Raw genomic sequence first — 18538 nt, 5'->3', positions numbered from 1 at the left:
CCTTCCGGAGATAGGAGGCAGGGGCGAGGAGCCTACCGCCTGTGCAGGACGGGATTCGACTGGTGGTGGTGGGGTGGTGGAGGTTGCTGTGTTAGCACACTGAAACAGCAATGTGATAGATTGTGAGCAGACTTATAAAGCATTGGCTGGGAATTACCCAGCTAATGATGTGATGATGTACAGCTGCTAGTCTTCCCGCTAGAACTACGCTGTGCTTACATATCTTGTAATGTCATTATGCACATGTTAATTGTTAATTTACCATTTGTTTAGATTTCCAGTTGTTTAATGCTGGATAATGCATTTTACAGAAATTCACTTAATGTTCCTTAGATATCATTTTCTCGAGGTAAATCTTCTTGAAAAAGATAGCAATTAATTTGGACCCATTAATCTTACGTATATCGCATTGTATATATCGCTGTCACATTATCCAAGTTTATCATGTATCACATTTTTCCTCCTAACGGTGCAGCCCTAGTGGTCATTCTTAATTAGTTTATTCCTCAGAAATTCTTAAAAACAATTAAATAGGCTAATATTTAATATAGTGTGGCAGAGAAAAAGGAAAAGAGACTTGTTGAATGAGGTAATAATGTTATTTTGCCTATATTACCATTCTGATTTTCTCGCATTTTCATAATGACAACATTTTGAATATTATCCTTGCAATATGTCCCTACCAACCTTCAAACAAAACCTACGCCCATGTATCTGTTTATACAGGAATGACATTTGTTTAATGCATGCACAAATGTTTCTCAGTCCTAAGAGATACAAAATTACAGAAAAGAATTACTGTGCAATTACAGTGCAAGAGCCTTGCATGTCACTATATGACACTAAAAGCACCTCCAGCATCTGTTAAGAGACATGGCAGATAAAATAGTCACTGCCACTCTTTGAATATTATCGTATTTGTTTAATCGCAATATGTTTTTATTCTACTTTTTAAAATATTAGTGTACTTGCACTACATTACACTACATTAATTACACATTACACTTATACTGTTCTACATTTAGACCACCTAACCCAGTGGTTCCCAACCCTGGTCCTGGAGTACCCAAAAAACTGCACATTTTGGATTTCTCTCTTATCTAACACACCTGATTCAACTCATCAGCTTGTTTTTAGGCTCCATGAGCAGAAATGGGTGTGTCAAGTGAGGGACTAAAATGTTCAGTTTTGGGAGTATTCTGGGACCAGGGTTGAGGCCATAATCCAACCCCTACTCCTTAAACTAAACACTTATCAGCAATAACACAGAGATAAAAGTATGACATAAAGCACTATAAAAGTATTCCAGCATTGTGTGAGGAACAGAGTTAAAGTTTTTATCCCTAATAATCTTCCCCCTACATGAATGCTGTCACATCACATCCAAAAGATCCATCTAAACTTGAGCTTGTCTAAATCACTGAAAACAAGTTTTGCAGGTTTCTCTTCTAAACATTTCAATAAATGTAATTATCTGAAAAGCACAGTCTACTAAAGTACACCATGTAGGATCAGTGTAAACCAATCAAGTGTTAAACAGCAGTGCAAAATGTTTTTTTGCTGCTTGTTAAATTTACTCAATTAAAATTAGCTAATGCAGGGGTTTTCAAAGTCAAAGAATGTGGGCCACCCAGTGCCCAGTGTGTGTGTGTGGGGTGTGTGTGTGTGTGTGTGTGCGGGTACGGGTATGTGTGTGTGCGGGTACGGGTGTGTGTTTGCTGGTATAGGTATGAATGTGTGTGTTTGTGTGTGGGGGGTTTGGGTGTGAATGTGTGTGTGGGTGTGTGTGCGGGTACAGGGGTGTGGGAGTGTGTGTGTGTGTGTGTACGTGTGTGTGTGTGTGTGTGCGGGTACAGGTGTGTATGTGCGGGTACAGGGGTGTGGGAGTGTGTGTGTGTGTGTGCGGGTACAGGTGTGTATGTGCAGGTGTGTATGTGTGTGTGTGCGGGTGTGTATGTGTGTGCGTGTGGGTGGGTGTGTTTGTGTGTATGAGTGTGCGGGTACAGGGGTGTGTGTGTGTGTGCAGATGTGTATCTATGTGCGTGTGCAGGTATGGATGTGTGTGTGTCTGTGTGTGTGTGTGTGCGGGTACGGGTACAGGTGTGTGTGTGTGCGCGAGTACTGGTGTGTGTGTGTGTGTGTGTGTGTGTGTGTGCCATGTCAGATATGCGCAGACCCACTGTGTTGTCATAGAGTGGAATAGAATCAAGCTTAGAGGCTCCTACCATCAAGGAACACATATCTTTTGCTGCCAGAAGAATCAATGTCTCTCTGATGTTATGTGCTTTGTCCGCCTTGGCAATATGCAGCGCAAGGTGATATGAAGCTTCAGTGGCCTTTACATTTATTTTGACAAATTCTCCAACAATTCTCTTTTTCCCGCTACCTCAGCATGCTTGGTGTCAGTGTCTATGGAGTTTAACAGGTTGCATGCAGTCATTAGCTAAAATCTCCCGACATACAACACCTAAAGATCGTGGTGCATTAACTGAACCTGTCTATGTAAATCCTAAACTTAAATACTGCTCATCGTGTTGTTGTCTTTTGAGTCTGACCCCTGAAATGGAAGGATTCGAATTTGGTTGTCTCAGAAGCTCCATTGTAATTACAGACTAATACGTCACGCACAAACTTGCCGCAAATTCACCACTTTCACATTTTCATCTGCAAATTAGCTTGCGATTCACGCAAATGTTTGCCGGATGTTTGCAGCTCTTCACTGGTACTGGTGAACCTCTACAAACTTCTAGTGACAATGAAGAGTTTGCTGCAAAGTTAATTTGCATTTGAAAGTTATGAGCGGCAAGTTTGCGGCAACTTCATTATATGACCTCGACATATGATTTCATGCTGATCGTTTTCTGATGCCCTTTGCGTCAGTCTATTGACAACAAAGTTTTCTCATTGCAAACAATGCGATTTCTGGCCATGTCAGAATACAGATGCTAGAGGGTGCTTTCGGCATCCATATAGTGATGTGCAAGGCTCTTATACAAACAGTAGTATTTGATGCCTTGTGTGTGAGAACACGTTGCTTCACAGAGTTTGCCTTATTTGGATTGAGCTGCTCTATGGAGAAATTAGAGTTGCCATCTTTAAATGATTTTAAATCCAGTCTTAAAACATTTTTATTATAAATAATATTAATAAGAATATAAATAATGATAACAAAAAGTTGTGTGAAGCTAACTTTAAAAGCAATATAAAGTATAAATAGGTCAAATGTATCATTAGGCCTATTACAAAAGTCAAACTGGATAAAAACAAGGATTTGATTCATGACTTCCATTGTGGTTAAACAAAGTCATTTCATGTCCAAATAAACAGTGTTGTGTAAAAGACTGGAGACATGTCAAACATTTAAATTAATTATTTTATTCTCAACTTCATTTTCTTATTCAAAGTTGCCCTTGAATCAGATGAGCAGATGCAAATTACTATCAGAGCATTTACACATTTTAGGTGTCACTAAAGAATAATCAAACAAGCAGCTTGTCTCTGTTGAGCATCTATATTGAAAATGAAAGCTAATTGCAAACATTTTAAATAAAAAAAAAAATACAATTATCCATATAATAAATCATTCTTTTATGTATTGGTATTGGTCATAAAAGAAGACCACTATGATATCAAAGCAGAAGTCCAATACGACGATTGTGTGGCAGCAGTGCAATTAATAAAATCAAGCAGATATGGTTCAGGCCTTCAGTTAATGTTCACATCAACCATCAGTATGGGGAAAAAATGTCATCACAGTATTATTATAATTTTTTCACACACAACAGTCTCAAGAGTTTTCTCAGAATGGTGCTAAAAACAAAAAACATCCAGTGAGCGGCATTTCTGTGGATGTAAATGCCTTGTTGATGAGAGAGGTCAACGGAGAATGGCCAGACTTGGTCGAGCTGACAGAAAGTCTACAGTAACTCAGATAACCGCTCTGTACAATTGTGGTGCAAAACAAAAATAGACTTTTGACATGTCGGGTTCCACTTCTGTCAACCAAGTACAGAAAGCTGAGGCTACAGTTGGCACAGGCACACCAAAACGGAACAGTTGAATACTGGTAAAACATAGCCTGGTTTGATGAATCTCGATTTCTGCCGAGGCACATAGATGGTAGGGGCAGAATTTTGCGCTAACAGCATGAATCCATGGACCCAACCTCCCTTGTGTCAACAGTCCAAGCTGGAGGTGGTGTAATGGGGTGGGGTATGTTTTCTTGAAAACACTTTGGGCCTATTAATACCAGTCAATCATTGCTTGAATGCCACAGTCTATTTGAGTATTGTTACTGACCATGTGCATCCCTTCATGTGCAGCTGACAAATCTGCAAAAATTCTGTGAAGCGATGTGACTGTATAACATTTTCATATCACAATAATTTCTGAAGCATTTATCACGGTACATGTATTATCACGGTATTGTATTGAATTGTAAAACAGGTTGAAAGATAAATAAAATGTATTGTTGTTCTTAGTTACAAGATTTAGATAGACGTTTTAAATTAAAAGAACACAAAGAAAGTAAATTTGCAAAGTTCAAACCATATAAGATTCAAAAAGACCTGGTGGCTTTCAAAAGTCCAATGCTTTTATTTTGCATTCCTCTAATTTATTACTTTAGTTTATTTTCATTACAAATGAACAAGTAACAACAATAGTAACATTTTGAGGGAAAAGTTTAATTGAAAATGAAACATGAATTTTTGAGTTTCCTAGTAATTTGGCATGTCATCCTATTACTGTAAGAGTTAGTGTTGGGAATGTTGATTTATTGATGGAAATGCTACAGTGCATTCAGAAGATGTAAACAATTTGGTTAAAAGGTTATCTAGATATTTTCATGGTATTTTGAAATGCTCACGATAACAATATTGTGCATGTTAATTATTGAATTTCTAACATCTTTTTGAATCCATGCCATGAAGAAATTAGGCCCTACCCAGTATTAGTATATTGATCTTAAAGGAATGGTTCACCCAAAAATAATAATACTGAGATATTTTTTTATTTATTTTTGGGTGAACCATTCCTTTAAGATCTATATGCTAATACTTATGCCATCCCAGATGTGTATGACTGTCTTTCTTCAGCGGAACACAAATTAAGATTTTTAGAAAAAGCGTTGATGCTCTGTTGGTCCTTATAATGTAAGTAAACAGGTGCCATTAGGCTGCTGGATATTTGATGGTCTAAAAGGCTTATTTAGGCAGCAAAAAAATTATCCACACGACTCCAGTTGATCAATTAATGTCTTCTGAATAGATTCTTGTAAAAAATAAATAGATAATTCAAACATTATGAAAATGGATTCCTGCCAGCAGTCGGCACATCAGTGATGTAAGGTTTTAATTATGGATTTTTTTCTTACACCAGCCAAGTCCTTGTGGTGGTGTAGTGACTTGCCTCAATCCAGGTGGCGAAGGACGAATCTCAGTTGCCTCCGTGCCTGCCTACTATACCATTAACGTTACAAGTTTAGGGAAATTATGAAATTTTATGAGAGGACCAAATATATATATATATATAAAACGTCTGTAGGCTATGTAAATCATAAACAGGACTCAAGCGTCCGATGATCTGCATTGCGTCTTACACAAAGTCTCATAAATAAAACAAATATAGATGCATCAAAAATAAGTACTTGAAAGTGTCACGGTCTCGCTCACCTGCACCGTGTCTCATGTCGTCTGCACCGTGTTTCGTGTCGTCCGCCCCGTGTTTTCTGTTTCACCCGTCACTAGTCACTTTCCATGTCACGCTCCCTTGTTGTCCGCCCGTGTTTTCTGTTTTACCGTTCACGCTCCCTGTCATGTCTGCCCGTGTTTCACTGTCTCTGTGAAAACTACACTTCCCTTCTTCCCGTCGTTTCCGGCCCTGTCTGCGTGTTATTGTCCGCACCTGTCTGTCATTTTGTCATTACCTTGTCTCTTTATTTAAACCCCGCTGTTTTCCCTTCCCGTTGTCGTGCGTTAACGTTTCGTGTTTCATGGTGACGCTTTATGCTCGTTCTCGTATTTTTCTATGCTCTGTATGCCCTTTGTTCTTGTTCCCTGCAGCCTCCAGCCGTTTGTGTTTTCCCTGTTGTGTCGCCCGTTCGAGGACTACCCTCCCCTTCGTGGAAGTTGTCTGCCTGCACCCCTTCCTGTGTCTTACCCAGCACTTAGCCTATGTTTTACTGTGGGCGTGATAAAGGAGGACCCTACCTCACCACCCACAGCGGAGACTCTCCAGCCGTCCCTGGCGCACCCTGCCGCACCAGCCTCCCCTCTCGAGCCTTCCAGGGCTCCGCCTCTCAAGCCTCTCGAGCCTTCCAGGGCTCCTCCTCCCGAGCCTCCCAGGGCTCCGCCTCTCAAGTCTCTCGAGTCTTCCAGGGCTCCTCCTCCGGAGCCTCCTAGGGCTCCGCCTCTCCAGTCTCTCAAGTCTTCCAGGGTTCCTCCTCTCGAGCCTCCCAGGGCTCCGCCTCTCAAGTCTCTCGAGCCTTCCAGGGCTCTGCCTCCCGAGCCTCCCAGGGCTCCGCCTCTCAAGTCTCTCAAGTCTTCCAGGGCTCCTCCTCCTGAGCCTCCTAGGGCTCCGCCTCTCCAGTCTCTCGAGTCTTCCAGGGCTCCTCCTCCCGAGCCTCCTAGGGCTCCACCTCTCCAGTCTCTCGAGTCTTCCAGGGCTCCTCCTCTCAAGCCTCCCAGGGCTCCGCCTCTCAAGTCTCTCGAGCCACCCAGGGCTCCGCCTCCCGATCCTCCTACGGCTCTGCTCCCAGAGACTCCAGAGCCTTCTAGGGCTCCACCTCTGAAACCTCCTATGGCGCCCCCTCTCTCGGCTCTGCCTTCAGAGCCTTCCAGGTATCCGCCTCTGAAACCTCCTACGGCACCACCTCCCTCGGCTCCGCCTCTGAAACCTCCTATGGCGCCACCTCCCTCGGCTCCGCCTCCAGAGCCTTCCTCGACTCAGCCTCCAGAGCCTCCCACAGCTCCGCCTCCTGGGCCTCCTGAGCCATCCTCGGCTCCGCCTTCCTCAACCCCGTCTCCTAGGCCTTCCTCGGCTCCGCCTCCTGAGGTACCCTTTGCTGCGCCTCCTGAACTTCCCTTGGCTCCGCCTTCAGAGCCTTCTTCGCCCTCGCCACCTTCGACTCCGCCTCCTGAACCTTCCTCGGTTCCGCCTCTGGAGTCTCCTTCAGCTCCACCTCCTGAGCCCCCCTCGGCTCCGCCTCCAGTGGCTCCCCCAGCTCCGCCTTCTGAGCCTTCTACGCCATCGCGTCCCTTGGCTCCGCCCAACACTGTTCCGCCTCCTGACCCACCCAAGGCCTTACCGCCTGAGTCTGCCACGGCTCTGCCTGTCTCTGCTCCACCCCCAGGGTCTCCGGCGTCCTTGTCTAGGCCTCCTTCGGTGCTGCCACCCAAGGCCACGACTGCTCCGCCTCAGAAGACCACCTTGGCTCCGCCAGCTTCCCCAGTGGCCACTCCTCCTCCCGGGCCCCCTGAACCGGCCCTTGCCCAGTGGCCGCCACCTAGACCACCTAAACCCATCCCTGTCCTGTGGCCGCCTCCCTGGCCTCCTAAACCTGTCCCAACCCAGCGGACGCCCCCCAGACCTCCTGAACCGGTCCTTGCCTTGTGGCCACCTCCCTGTCTCCTGGACCTGTCCCTGCCCGGTTGATGCCCCCCAGGCCGCCGGACCCGGTCCCCTTCGCATACCCCCATAGACTGCTTGCCTGCCCTCTCGGCCTCCCTGGTCTGCCTGTCTGTCCTCTCGACCTCCCTGGTCTGCCTGACTCCCGTGGACTGCCTAATTGCCCCCTTGGCCGGTCTCAGCACCCCTTGCACCCCCGTGAATTGTCTTTGTGCCCCTTGTTCTCCCCCTGGTCTGTCTGTTTTCCCCCCAGTCTACCCCCTCTTTCCTGGGTTCTTCATTCCTTTTTATTGTTTTCTTTTGTTGATTCCGTCTGGAATCCGGTCCTTTTGAGGGGGGATTATGTCACGGTCTCGCTCACCTGCACCGTGTCTCGTGTCGTCTGCACCGTGTTTCGTGTCGACCTTCCTGTGTCTTACCCAGCACTTAGCCTATGTTTTCCCATCGTGGACTTTTTATTTGTTCCAGCGTTTGTTTCTTTTCGTGTTCCTTCTCAATAAACTGCGTTTGGATCCCAATCACCCTTCTGCCTTCTCCCACTTCCTCAGTTCATTACAGAAAGCAGGGATTGAAAATGTCTTTCTCAGATAACATAGTTAATCTTTTCTTCCTGAGCTGTCAAGACGTACTAATTCATCATGATTACTGGGTTTCAAATCATCAGTGTATTTTCTGTTTCTAATTCAATGATTCTGCAACTATTATGTGCTCACTGCAACTTTCACTGGCATATGCTGACGTTTGCTCGATCCTACAGGATCAATATGATTGCTTTGATAGAAGTGCCATAAAAGTTCCTTTACAGTCACGATCATAATCGACTTTACAAATAAGCAGAAGCACCCTGATATATCAAACATATGAACACCCATACAAAACATTCTTTCCTTCATTTAACATGAACCATCTAACCACTTCATATACCTATTCTACTTGTGCAGACGTTTCCAGTCCTCCTTGGTGTGGAAGGGGAATGACTTAATTTTTCCCCTAGGTGAATCACAAGAGTCAAATTCCAAAAATGACAAAGCACTTAGATGCTCAAAGAATAAAACCAAGGTTTCTTTATTTTTTTTAATTCCCCAATTACAAATTCAAACAATTTAAGTCAAATTAATGTATTATTATTATTATTATTATTAATAGTAATATTAATAATAACAATAACTTTAATCAGTATTCATTTAATAGTTAAGCACACTGTCAGAAATACAAAATATAATAAATTCCTTCTTTTTGTGCCCCACCACCATCTTTTTGCACATATACAAATTTAGGCATTCAGTAGTAAATCTAAAAAAAATAAATTACATAAAACTTTAGGATCAAACATCAAACATTTTAAGATCAAATATCAAAGACTGCTTGATTTGAACTTGGTGTTCATGTGCTTGAATAAAATTTGCCTGTCAACTAGAAATGGTGACAATGTACACATTAACATCAAATAAACTTTGGTTTGATAAACATTAATAAACAATGACCTAGTCTATTTGATCAGTGTGAAAGAACCTACATTTTAGGTTCAGTACATTTGGTTTTACTGTTATCCAATCCCAGATGACTTTCTTTCTTCTGCAGAACACAAATGAAGATTTTTAGAATAATATTTCAGTTCTGTAGGTACTCACAATGCAAGTGAATGGTGATCAGACATTTGTAGCTACAAAAATCACATAAAGGAAACATGAAAGTAATCCATAAGACTCCAGTGTTGAAATATCTTCAGACGGGATATATTAGGTACTTTTTTTTGTATACTCTAAATCTCCACTTTAACTATCACTTTTAGATGTAAAAGTTAAAGTGGAGATTTACAGTAAAAAAAAAAAAAAAAGACTTACATTTTTCTCCCCCACAACTATTATATTGCTTCTAAAGATATGGATTAAACCACTGGAGCCTTATGGATTACTTCTATGTTTCCTTAATGTGATTTTTGGAGCTACAAAGGTCTGATCACCATTAATTTGCATTGTATCTAAAAATCATTGTTTGTGTTCTGCTGAATAAAGAAAGTCATACACATCTGGAATGGTATGAGAGTAAATTATGAGACAATTACAATTTTTGGGTGAACTATCCCTTTAAAGCTAATAAAATAAACATAAACCCTTATGTACTTATTTACTCTCTTTAAGTTAATTGAGATGGTATAATGAGAAACTACTACAACAGCAGAAGAAAAGTGCATATCGAACATCTAGCCAACAAAACATTCTCAATTTCTGACAATCTAAGTATTTCATCATTTTACACTGATATGTAGTTAGTGTGACCACATCTATACACAACTTATAGACTACCAAACAATAGGAAATATGCACAAATAAATAATGTAATATGAGTTCTCTCAAAGTGCTAGATCCATATTGATGAAATACTGAATACTGTAAGACATGTAATAATGTGTATGCTTAAAATGTATATTCAACATTATCTCACTACCGATATACTGTATTTGAAGTTATATTTCCAATGTAGCACAAAATGCCAAGATATAAAACACAACACTGGATATACCTTTGCATCACCTCATACAAAAAGGACCTATAACTTAACAAATTGAACGAACTTTGTTAATTTGTTAATGCATGTCCTGACCAGCTAGTTCTGGAGAAAAAAAAAAAGTGGATTAATAATGTTTCCCTTCAATTCTTAAATTTTTTAACATGTCTCTTTACTGTTGGCACACGCACAGTTGATGTTTGAAAGGTCTAAAATTTTTACTGTTAGGTCATGTCACATCTTTTCACATATTCAGATAGGATATAATAAATACCCAGAAAATGATGAGTGGACGTATGGACCAGCATAAAGTCCTGCAGCTTTGTCTGATGGTAGCTGGACATGTACAGTATCTCCAGTTTGTAAAGGCAGCACTGCACTCCCTGATGCCTGATCCAGGTAACTTTTTTTGTATTCATCATATGTGTACATAACTGGCTCATTGTTCCTGTACAAGGCCACCCATACATTTCCCCCTTTGCAGTGAACATGGTAGGCAAAGTAGTAAATTCCAGGTATTTTGCAAGTGAAGATGCCTGTTTGAGGGTTGTAATTCTGGTTTCCATTATGTAGAAGCTTGTTGAAGACAACAGGTTGCCCAACTGAAGGAAATGGTGTTGTTAGCTGAGCAGTAAATGCAGGCATCTCTTGGCCATTTCTGTGAAATATAGCGCCACCAGGCTTTTCTTTCTTAAAGCCACCTTTGAATCCATCTAGCTCAGGACCTGTCTCAGGAAAGATTTGCTCAGCAACAGGAGACTGAGCAGGAGGCCCAGGTGGCCCAGGAGGGCCAGGAGGACCAGGTTTTCCATGTTGACCGGTGGGCCCACCAGTCCCAGGTATACCAGGAGGACCTAATGGGCCTTGAAGTCCTGGTTTTCCCTCACCTGGTGGTCCAGGTTTTCCTGGTGGACCATATTCACCTTTTGGCCCTGGGAGACCAGGTGGTCCTATTGGTCCTGCTGGACCCTTCAATCCTGGGATCCCCATAGGCCCTGGATAACCTTTCTCTCCTGGAAATCCACCTTCTCCTTTTGCGCCAGGCTTTCCAGGGGCTCCAGGTAGGCCAGGTAAGCCTTTGTGTCCGTTTTCACCCTTAGGCCCCAATGAACCAGGTAATCCTCTAGGTCCTGGCTGCCCTACTCCTCCTGGAAATCCTGATGTTCCTGGAAGTCCTGCAGGTCCTGGTTCACCTTTTGGACCTAGTTGTCCCTTTGGTCCTACTGAACCTCCCTCTCCTTTTGGACCAAGGAAACCAATGCCTCCAGGAGGTCCCAAGAGACCTGGAGGACCCGGAAGGCCACTTGGACCTGGTGGTCCAATCATTCCAGGAAGACCACCATGACCCTTATCACCTTTTGGGCCTTGAGGGCCAGGCAACCCACTATACCCTTTTTCACCTTTGGGGCCAGGATATCCAGGCTTGCCAAATCCAGGCAAGCCTGGACTCCCAGGTAAACCAGGGAGACCTGACTGACCTCTTCCACCTTGGAGACCTGGTTTCCCTGGCAACCCATCCAAACCAGGTTTACCAAAACCTGGTAGTCCTGGTGGCCCTGTTTGCCCTCTCTCCCCTGGAACTCCTGCCAGTCCTGGTTCTCCAGGTGCACCAGGCTTACCTGGCCATCCAGGTGCCCCAGGTAGTCCATTCAGTCCTGGCTTGCCAACACCTGGTATCCCTCCTTGTCCTGGTGGCCCTGGAAGTCCAGAAGGCCCCTTTAGACCCGGCAGTCCTGGGAGACCAATTCCATTATGACCTTTTAGCCCAGGGACGCCAGGGAGCCCAGGAAGGCCCTTATCTCCAGGTCCTCCACGGGGCCCAGGTTGTCCTGGAAGTCCTTGTCCACCTGGTTTTACCACACCTGGTAAGCCATGGGGTCCTGGAAGACCTGGAGGTCCTGGCAATCCTATCGGCCCTCCACCACCAATTGGTCCTAATTCACCCTTTGGTCCTGGTAAACCTATGCCCCCAGGTTTTCCTGGCAATCCTGGCATTCCTGATTTTCCAATCCCAGGGAATCCTGGTGGACCTTGGGGACCAAGTTTTCCAGGAGGTCCTGGGATGCCATGACCAGGAAGTCCTGGGGGGCCCTGAGGCCCTGGGGGGCCCTGAGGCCCTGGAGGCCCCATTGGACCAGCTTTGCCAGTGACACCTTTCTCTCCTCTTGGAATAGTTTCACCTGGGGGTGGATGAAAAAAAGAATAGATAAATAAATAATTGTATGTATTTCTGGATGTTTGCAAGTAAGAATCAACATATATATATATATATATATATATATATATATATATATATATATGCATCTGTTTAAGAGTGAATGCAATAGAGCTAAAATTATATAAAGCAATATGTCTATTAGGAGACTGTAGCCATATGCACCATGACAGTTTCATATATTACTATTAATGATGTTTGATGTATTTTGGTGTTTTGGGCAATGAAAAAAGCAGGAATCAGACAAGAGTGAGTTCTGTTTTAAATGCGTATGCAAAGCATTTTCTATGATCTTAATTGTATCTGTGTGCTGGCCTACATTTGGATTCGATTTTAAACCAATTAAAAGATTATAAGGGAATATATGTATATTGGTCTAATGCTATCCTTATGTGTTATGATATTTTATATGTTTGACATAAACATAAACATAAACATCATTAAAAACCTGACAGTAGGGTTTTCAAGAAGTTAACCTTTTAAAAATATATATAATTGCTATCTGTCAGTCAAATACATGGGGATCTGGCAACCATTGCTCTGTCCTCAATTATACAATGTTATCATTTGCAGCTCTGTCTAATACTGTTTATCATTTAACTATATCTTAATAATGTGGTTATGATCTCCCAGATTTCATTATTGATAGTGCATATTATCTTAGAACTTGGCAATTTCACCTAACTAGACTTCATCTAAACAGTATCCCTGTCCAGAAATGCATAATAATTTCCATCAAGTATTGTCCATATTATCTTATGTATGTTATGGCAAACAAAACTGTCCTACAATAATATATTTTTGTACTTTTTAATGCTGCTTGATGTTTTATTTTTCATCAATACAATACATTTTTGAGAGTGTTAGTGATTGTCAAGCAAGTTTTAAACCCAACCTTTTCCTAAATTGGGTTTACCCATGTGCATGGGTATCTGTGGATGTTCTTTTCCATAATGTAGAGCCAAAGGCATCTCATTTTCATAGGGCAAGTGTGGCATTTCCTTCCCATTGTAATAGTGTTGGGGTATTCCCTCATTGCCATGCAGCAGGTGAGGTAACTGTGGCAGAGGTTGGTGCAGTTGGGGCAGTGTTTGATGCTGTTGGGGCAGTGGTTGGTGCTGTTGAGGCAGTGGTTGGTGCCCATAAAATGCCCCTGCATGAATATGATGTAACAGAAAGAGGTGCTCCACCAGTACAAACAAGCGGGCAGAGAGGAGAGGCTCAGCCATATCCTGTGGAATAAAGTGGAGGAGATGGAGTTGGTTCTCTTGGAACAACACAAAACATTTCCTATGTCTTTACATGGGAAAGCTAGCTGGAAAACCAGCCAGTGCATTAAAAGCAATGCTATTCTTTTCTCAAGCGGCACATTTCGAGAAGTCAGGTTTAAGAGTTCGGTTGGCAAACATATGGTTATTTGATTATCTAGAGTCTGCCAGGACATTAATCATTTCTGATGTGTGTTCTCATTGTTGAAAGATGTTATTAATCCTGCAGTGGTTTTGCTATGTCAATATACTTCAATTGTATATTGGCATTACATATTTTGAGGGATCTCTTCAGGATTTAGTTGTCTCTTATCAGACAAAAAACAATTAAGCCGTATTTGTTTCATATTCCTATAAATAATGGTAACTATTTAACAGAACTATTTTTTGTTTTGTGCTTTCATATAATGGTTAAACGAGCTTGAGACTTAACCTGTGCTCCAAGATTCCCCCCAGACTACTTAAAGTCATAATACATGTTAATGGATTAAGGGAAATTAATGTATATGAAGACCATGCAAAATTAATATGTAGATGAAGCGGAGGATGGATGCCAGATGAATTGTCACTTTATATTATCTAGTGATTGTGAGATTAGATGAACCTGCTCCTCCTGAAATTAAGTTCTGAAATCCAATAAGACTATTAAAACACCCTCTTCAAATGTTAAATGAGAAACAGCACTTCTGCTGTGCTTACACAGCTTACACAATATCATCGATACTACTTCCTCATTATTAAGTCACCGTGATTGGGCAAGCCAAATTTCTAAACAGTGAATAGGTGTATTTCACAGGTAAATGTGGACAGTAATGTGTTAATATATTCATCTGACATTGTGGTAGTATAGAACAAGCCATTTTTGCAGCACATTTCAATAAATGGTCTTCTAATAATTACAGTATGTTTTCATAGAGCACCAAACTTTTTAATTCAATTTAAGATCAATAATAAAACTCAATTCAACAATGTATTTGCTTTCCACAGTATATTGTTCCTTTTGTTGTTCATATTACATGGAGATATTCTCAATGCTTACTCACATATTAACATATTACAATAGCCAAACAAAACCAGTGTCAGTGGTCTTTCTTCTCCCATGATAAATAATTTTGAATTTACCAGTAAATCAATATTTCAAGTTTATTTATTTGTTTGTTTTTTTATTTGTTTAGTAAGTAGCATGTACTAAGCAGTCAATATTTATCTTGTAGTAGTAAACAGCTTGCTGTACATTATCCCTACTTATTCTGTGCCATATGCATTATAATTCAATACTTGAAACAGGAACAAACATATATTTGCATATTAAAAAGTAACATTCAAAATTCCTATAATGAATAATGCATGAAAATAGTGTATGCAGTTAAAACAAAAAATGCCTATACTAAAAGAATACAAGACTTTGGTCATTTTTAAACATGTCCACTAGAGGGCACAAAACTTAGAAAGTTTCTGTGAGTGTTTTAAAGCTCATACCTTAAAAATTGTCATTTAAAAAATGTATTAAATGTACAGTTAAAAACTATTGTCTCTAACCCATAATGAGATGAATACATAATTGTTTCTGATAGTAAGTATGCCTCTTCTCTCAAAGTTTTATTAATACTTGATGCTATCTTGAACTGTTACACTGTAAAAAAATTAAATAATAATGAATAAAAAAAGACCACACAGTATTTGGTATTTTATTTTTGATACATTTCAACTGAGGTATGTTGTATTTCTATTTTAAATATAATGTATTTGAGTCCATCATTGAGTGCACTTAGCAAATACACTTTAACATCACCACACAACTATTAATCAACAGTGATGACAAAAACAACAACAGCAGCCCAAAGATAGTCTGCAAATAACAAAACAAATAAGCCTACAACACTAACCTCATTATATATTTGTGCTGTAATGCAGGCTAATGCTGGCAAGTCTTTGTTTGATCAGACAACTTAGTTAAGTGAGTTTTGAGATGACAAATACACTTGTTAATTTGACTAGTACAAATTGATAGAATTACAACTTAATATGTTAATAAAGCTGGACAATTTAGTTGTGTCAACTCAAAAAAGCACCTTGATATGGCTAGATGTCAACAAAAATTACAGTTTATATAAAATTGCACTTTAAATGAGTTCCTGTTGCAGTCTGGAACCATGGGAATCCCAGCCACATTTCTCAGAGTATTGGAGTTTTAGAACCCAACTGACAGCTTAGCTAAAATTCAATAAATGAACCAAAATCAAGCCCGGCCAGTGCTGGACAGGTAATCTGGCATACCAGGCATTTTCCCGTTGGGCCGACGCACTTTGGGGCTGATCGGGGTGGACTGGCCATCGGGAGAACCGAGCGGCTGCGAAATGTGCTGAATGGGCAGTGATAAGTTAAAATGAGCCGCCGCGTTATGCACCTTGATATAAAGAAAAGGACAAATGTTGGGCCAGTTTACATGTAAAATCCCAGGCCGATTTCTCTTCCCAGTCCAGCCCTGAGCCCGACCCCAGAGCTGAATGGGCATCCTGCTTTAAATGAGGGTCACAGAAAATTTTTTAAATCTTATTGGAATATTCAGAGTTCAATACAAGTTAAAGTTGAAGTGCTTAATTTCTGTGCCATTACCAAACGTGATTGCAAAAATAAACATTTGTTTTCAAACAGCTTTCTGAACACGCCACCTAATGGTCCACTGTTGATCAATAGTCCACCCCAACTCACGCAACTGGTTTAGTCATAAATCCATCCATCTTCAACAGCTTATCCGAAGTCGGGTCGCGGGGGCAGCTGCTCCACGCCTCGGGGTCCCCCAGTCAGAGCTGGTTAGTGTGGCTCGGGATAGGGAAGTTTGGGGGACCCCGAGGCGTTCCCAGGCCAGTGTGGAGATGTAATCTCTCCACCTAATCCTGGGTCTTCCCCGAGGCCTCCTCCCAGCTGGACGTGCCTGAAACACCTCCCTAGGGAGGCGGCCAGGGAGCATCCTTACCAGATGCCCAAACCACCTCAACTGACTCCTTTCGACGCAAAGGAGCAGCGGCTCTACTCCGAACTCCTCACGGATGACTGAGCTCCTCACCCTATTGCTAAGGGAGAAGCCCACCACCATTCTGAGGAAGCCCATTTCGTCCGCTTGTACTCGCGACCTAGTTCTTTCGGTCATGACCCAGCCTTCATGACCATAGGTGAGGGTAGGAACAAAAATTGACCGGTAGATCGAGAGCTTTGCCTTCCGGCTCAGCTCTCTTTTCGTGACAACGGTGCGATAGAGCGAGTGCAGTACCGCCCCCACTGCCCCGATTCTCCGGCCAACCTCCTGCTCCATTGTCCCCTCACATGGAATTAACTCGACTTCATGCCGAGGACCCAGACACAGCTCTCGCTTTGGACGTACAGGGATTGGATCGCCCGAAGAAGGGACCCCCCCACCCTGTACTCCCGCAGCACCTCCCACAGTCTCTCCCTGGGGACCCGGTCATACGCCTTCTCCAGATCCACAAAACACATGTAGACCGGATGGGCATACTCCCAGGCCCCCTCCAGAATCCTTGCGAGAGTAAAGATCTGGTCTGTCGTTCCACGGCCAGGACGAAAACCGCATTGTTCCTCTTCAATCCGTGGTTCGACAATCGGCCAAACCCTCCTCTCCAGCACATTTGAGTAAACTTTACCAGGGAGGCTGAGAAGTGTGATACCCCTGTAGTTGGCACACACTCTCTGATCCCCCTTTTTAAAGAGGGGAACCACAACCCCGTTCTGCCACTCCTTAGGCACTGTCCCAGATTTCCACGCAATGTTGAAGAGGCGTATTACCCATGACACCCCCTCCACATCCAAATCTTTCAGCATTTCTGGTCGGATCTCATCAATCCCCAGGGCTTTGCCACTGCGGAGTTGTTTGACTACCTCAGTGACCTCCCCCAGGGAAATAGAATCTAATCCCCCATCAGCCTCCGGCTCTGCCTCTAGCATAGACGGCGTGTTGGGATTTAGAAGTTCTTCAAAGTGCTCCTTCCACTGCCCAATAACCTCCTGGGTTGAGGTCAACAGCGTCCCATCTTTGCTGTATACAGCTTGGATGGTTCCCCGTTTCCCCCTCCTAAGGTGGCGGACGGTTTTCCAGAAGCACTTTGGTGCGGACCGAAAGTCCTTCTCCATGGCTCCATTGACTAAATACATTTAGTCAATGTATTTTTTTTTTTCAATGTTAATGTTATTGTGTCAGTATGGACGGGTCACTCAGAACAAACAGAGGAATTTTTATAAAGGCAGAACATTTTTTGACATGTAAGGTCAATTAGAATTAGAATGGAAGTGAAAGGGACCAACTTTACACTGATAAGATGTAGGTGATTGTCACGAACCCCTTTCCTCTGCCCCATCTCAGCTTCCTCACACACGTACACTATCTCCCTTCTCGCACACAGGCACTCCGCGAGCATGCTCACTTCCCGCTCCCTCGTCCGCCCCCCTGAGCGCGTACGCTCTTTTTCCTCCATCGGGCTTCCACGCCCGGTTTTGCTTTTACGAGCTCTCGCTCGTAAACGATGTCCCCCCTCTGGCGCACTCGGCTCTTCCCCCAGAACATTATGACCACCTACACTCACGCGCATCCTATCCCCACACATTAGATTCACCTGCACTCGTCTCGTCACCTTCATTGTTCACACCTGCACCTTCCCCTATAAATACCCAGCACTTCCGTTTCACGGGTGTTGGTTATTGTATGTATTTAGATTCCCGTGTTTTGACCCTCGCTAGTCGCGTCTAGTTTTGACTTCCCCACTCTTGATTACCCTCGTAGCTTGCCAACTCCCTATTCCTCTCGTTTCCCTGTCTTTCGCTCCCGCTTATCCCGTCTTGTCTTGTCCATAGTTGTTAACTGTTTTCCCCACTTCGACCCCCGCTATCGTTCACCTCCCTCACTAGATCT

At 42.8% G+C, this 18538-nt stretch overlaps 2 protein-coding genes across 2 annotated transcripts in view; one reads left to right on the top strand and one right to left on the bottom strand.

Moving 5' to 3' along the window:
* The first annotated feature begins 285 nt into the window (after positions 1–285).
* LOC127639436 (basic proline-rich protein-like) lies at positions 286–9386 on the top strand. The gene has a single exon (XM_052121451.1). The coding sequence runs from the start codon at positions 6028–6030 to the stop codon at positions 7651–7653; it is 1626 nt and encodes a 541-aa protein (XP_051977411.1). The 5' UTR covers positions 286–6027; the 3' UTR covers positions 7654–9386.
* The window catches only part of LOC127639435 (collagen alpha-1(VIII) chain-like), a 31113-nt gene continuing 21239 nt past the window's right edge, over positions 8665–18538 (bottom strand). The window contains exons 2-3 of the mRNA XM_052121449.1: positions 13245–13581; positions 8665–12314 (exon numbers count right to left, since the gene is read on the bottom strand). Coding sequence (XP_051977409.1) covers positions 10387–12314; positions 13245–13578 — 2262 coding nt within the window. The 5' untranslated portion in view covers positions 13579–13581 and the 3' untranslated portion in view covers positions 8665–10386. The remainder of the gene's footprint in view (positions 12315–13244; positions 13582–18538) is intronic.

This window comes from Xyrauchen texanus, chromosome 48 (genome assembly GCF_025860055.1).
Source record: "Xyrauchen texanus isolate HMW12.3.18 chromosome 48, RBS_HiC_50CHRs, whole genome shotgun sequence".
NCBI classification, from domain to species: Eukaryota; Metazoa; Chordata; class Actinopteri; order Cypriniformes; family Catostomidae; genus Xyrauchen; species Xyrauchen texanus.
This window is presented reverse-complemented; position numbering and strand designations above follow the sequence as displayed.

Excerpts from the sequence above, each read along its gene's own strand:
- LOC127639436 (XM_052121451.1), top strand. The coding sequence starts at position 6,028 with ATGCTCTGTATGCCCTTTGTTCTTGTTCCCTGCAGCCTCCAGCCGTTT.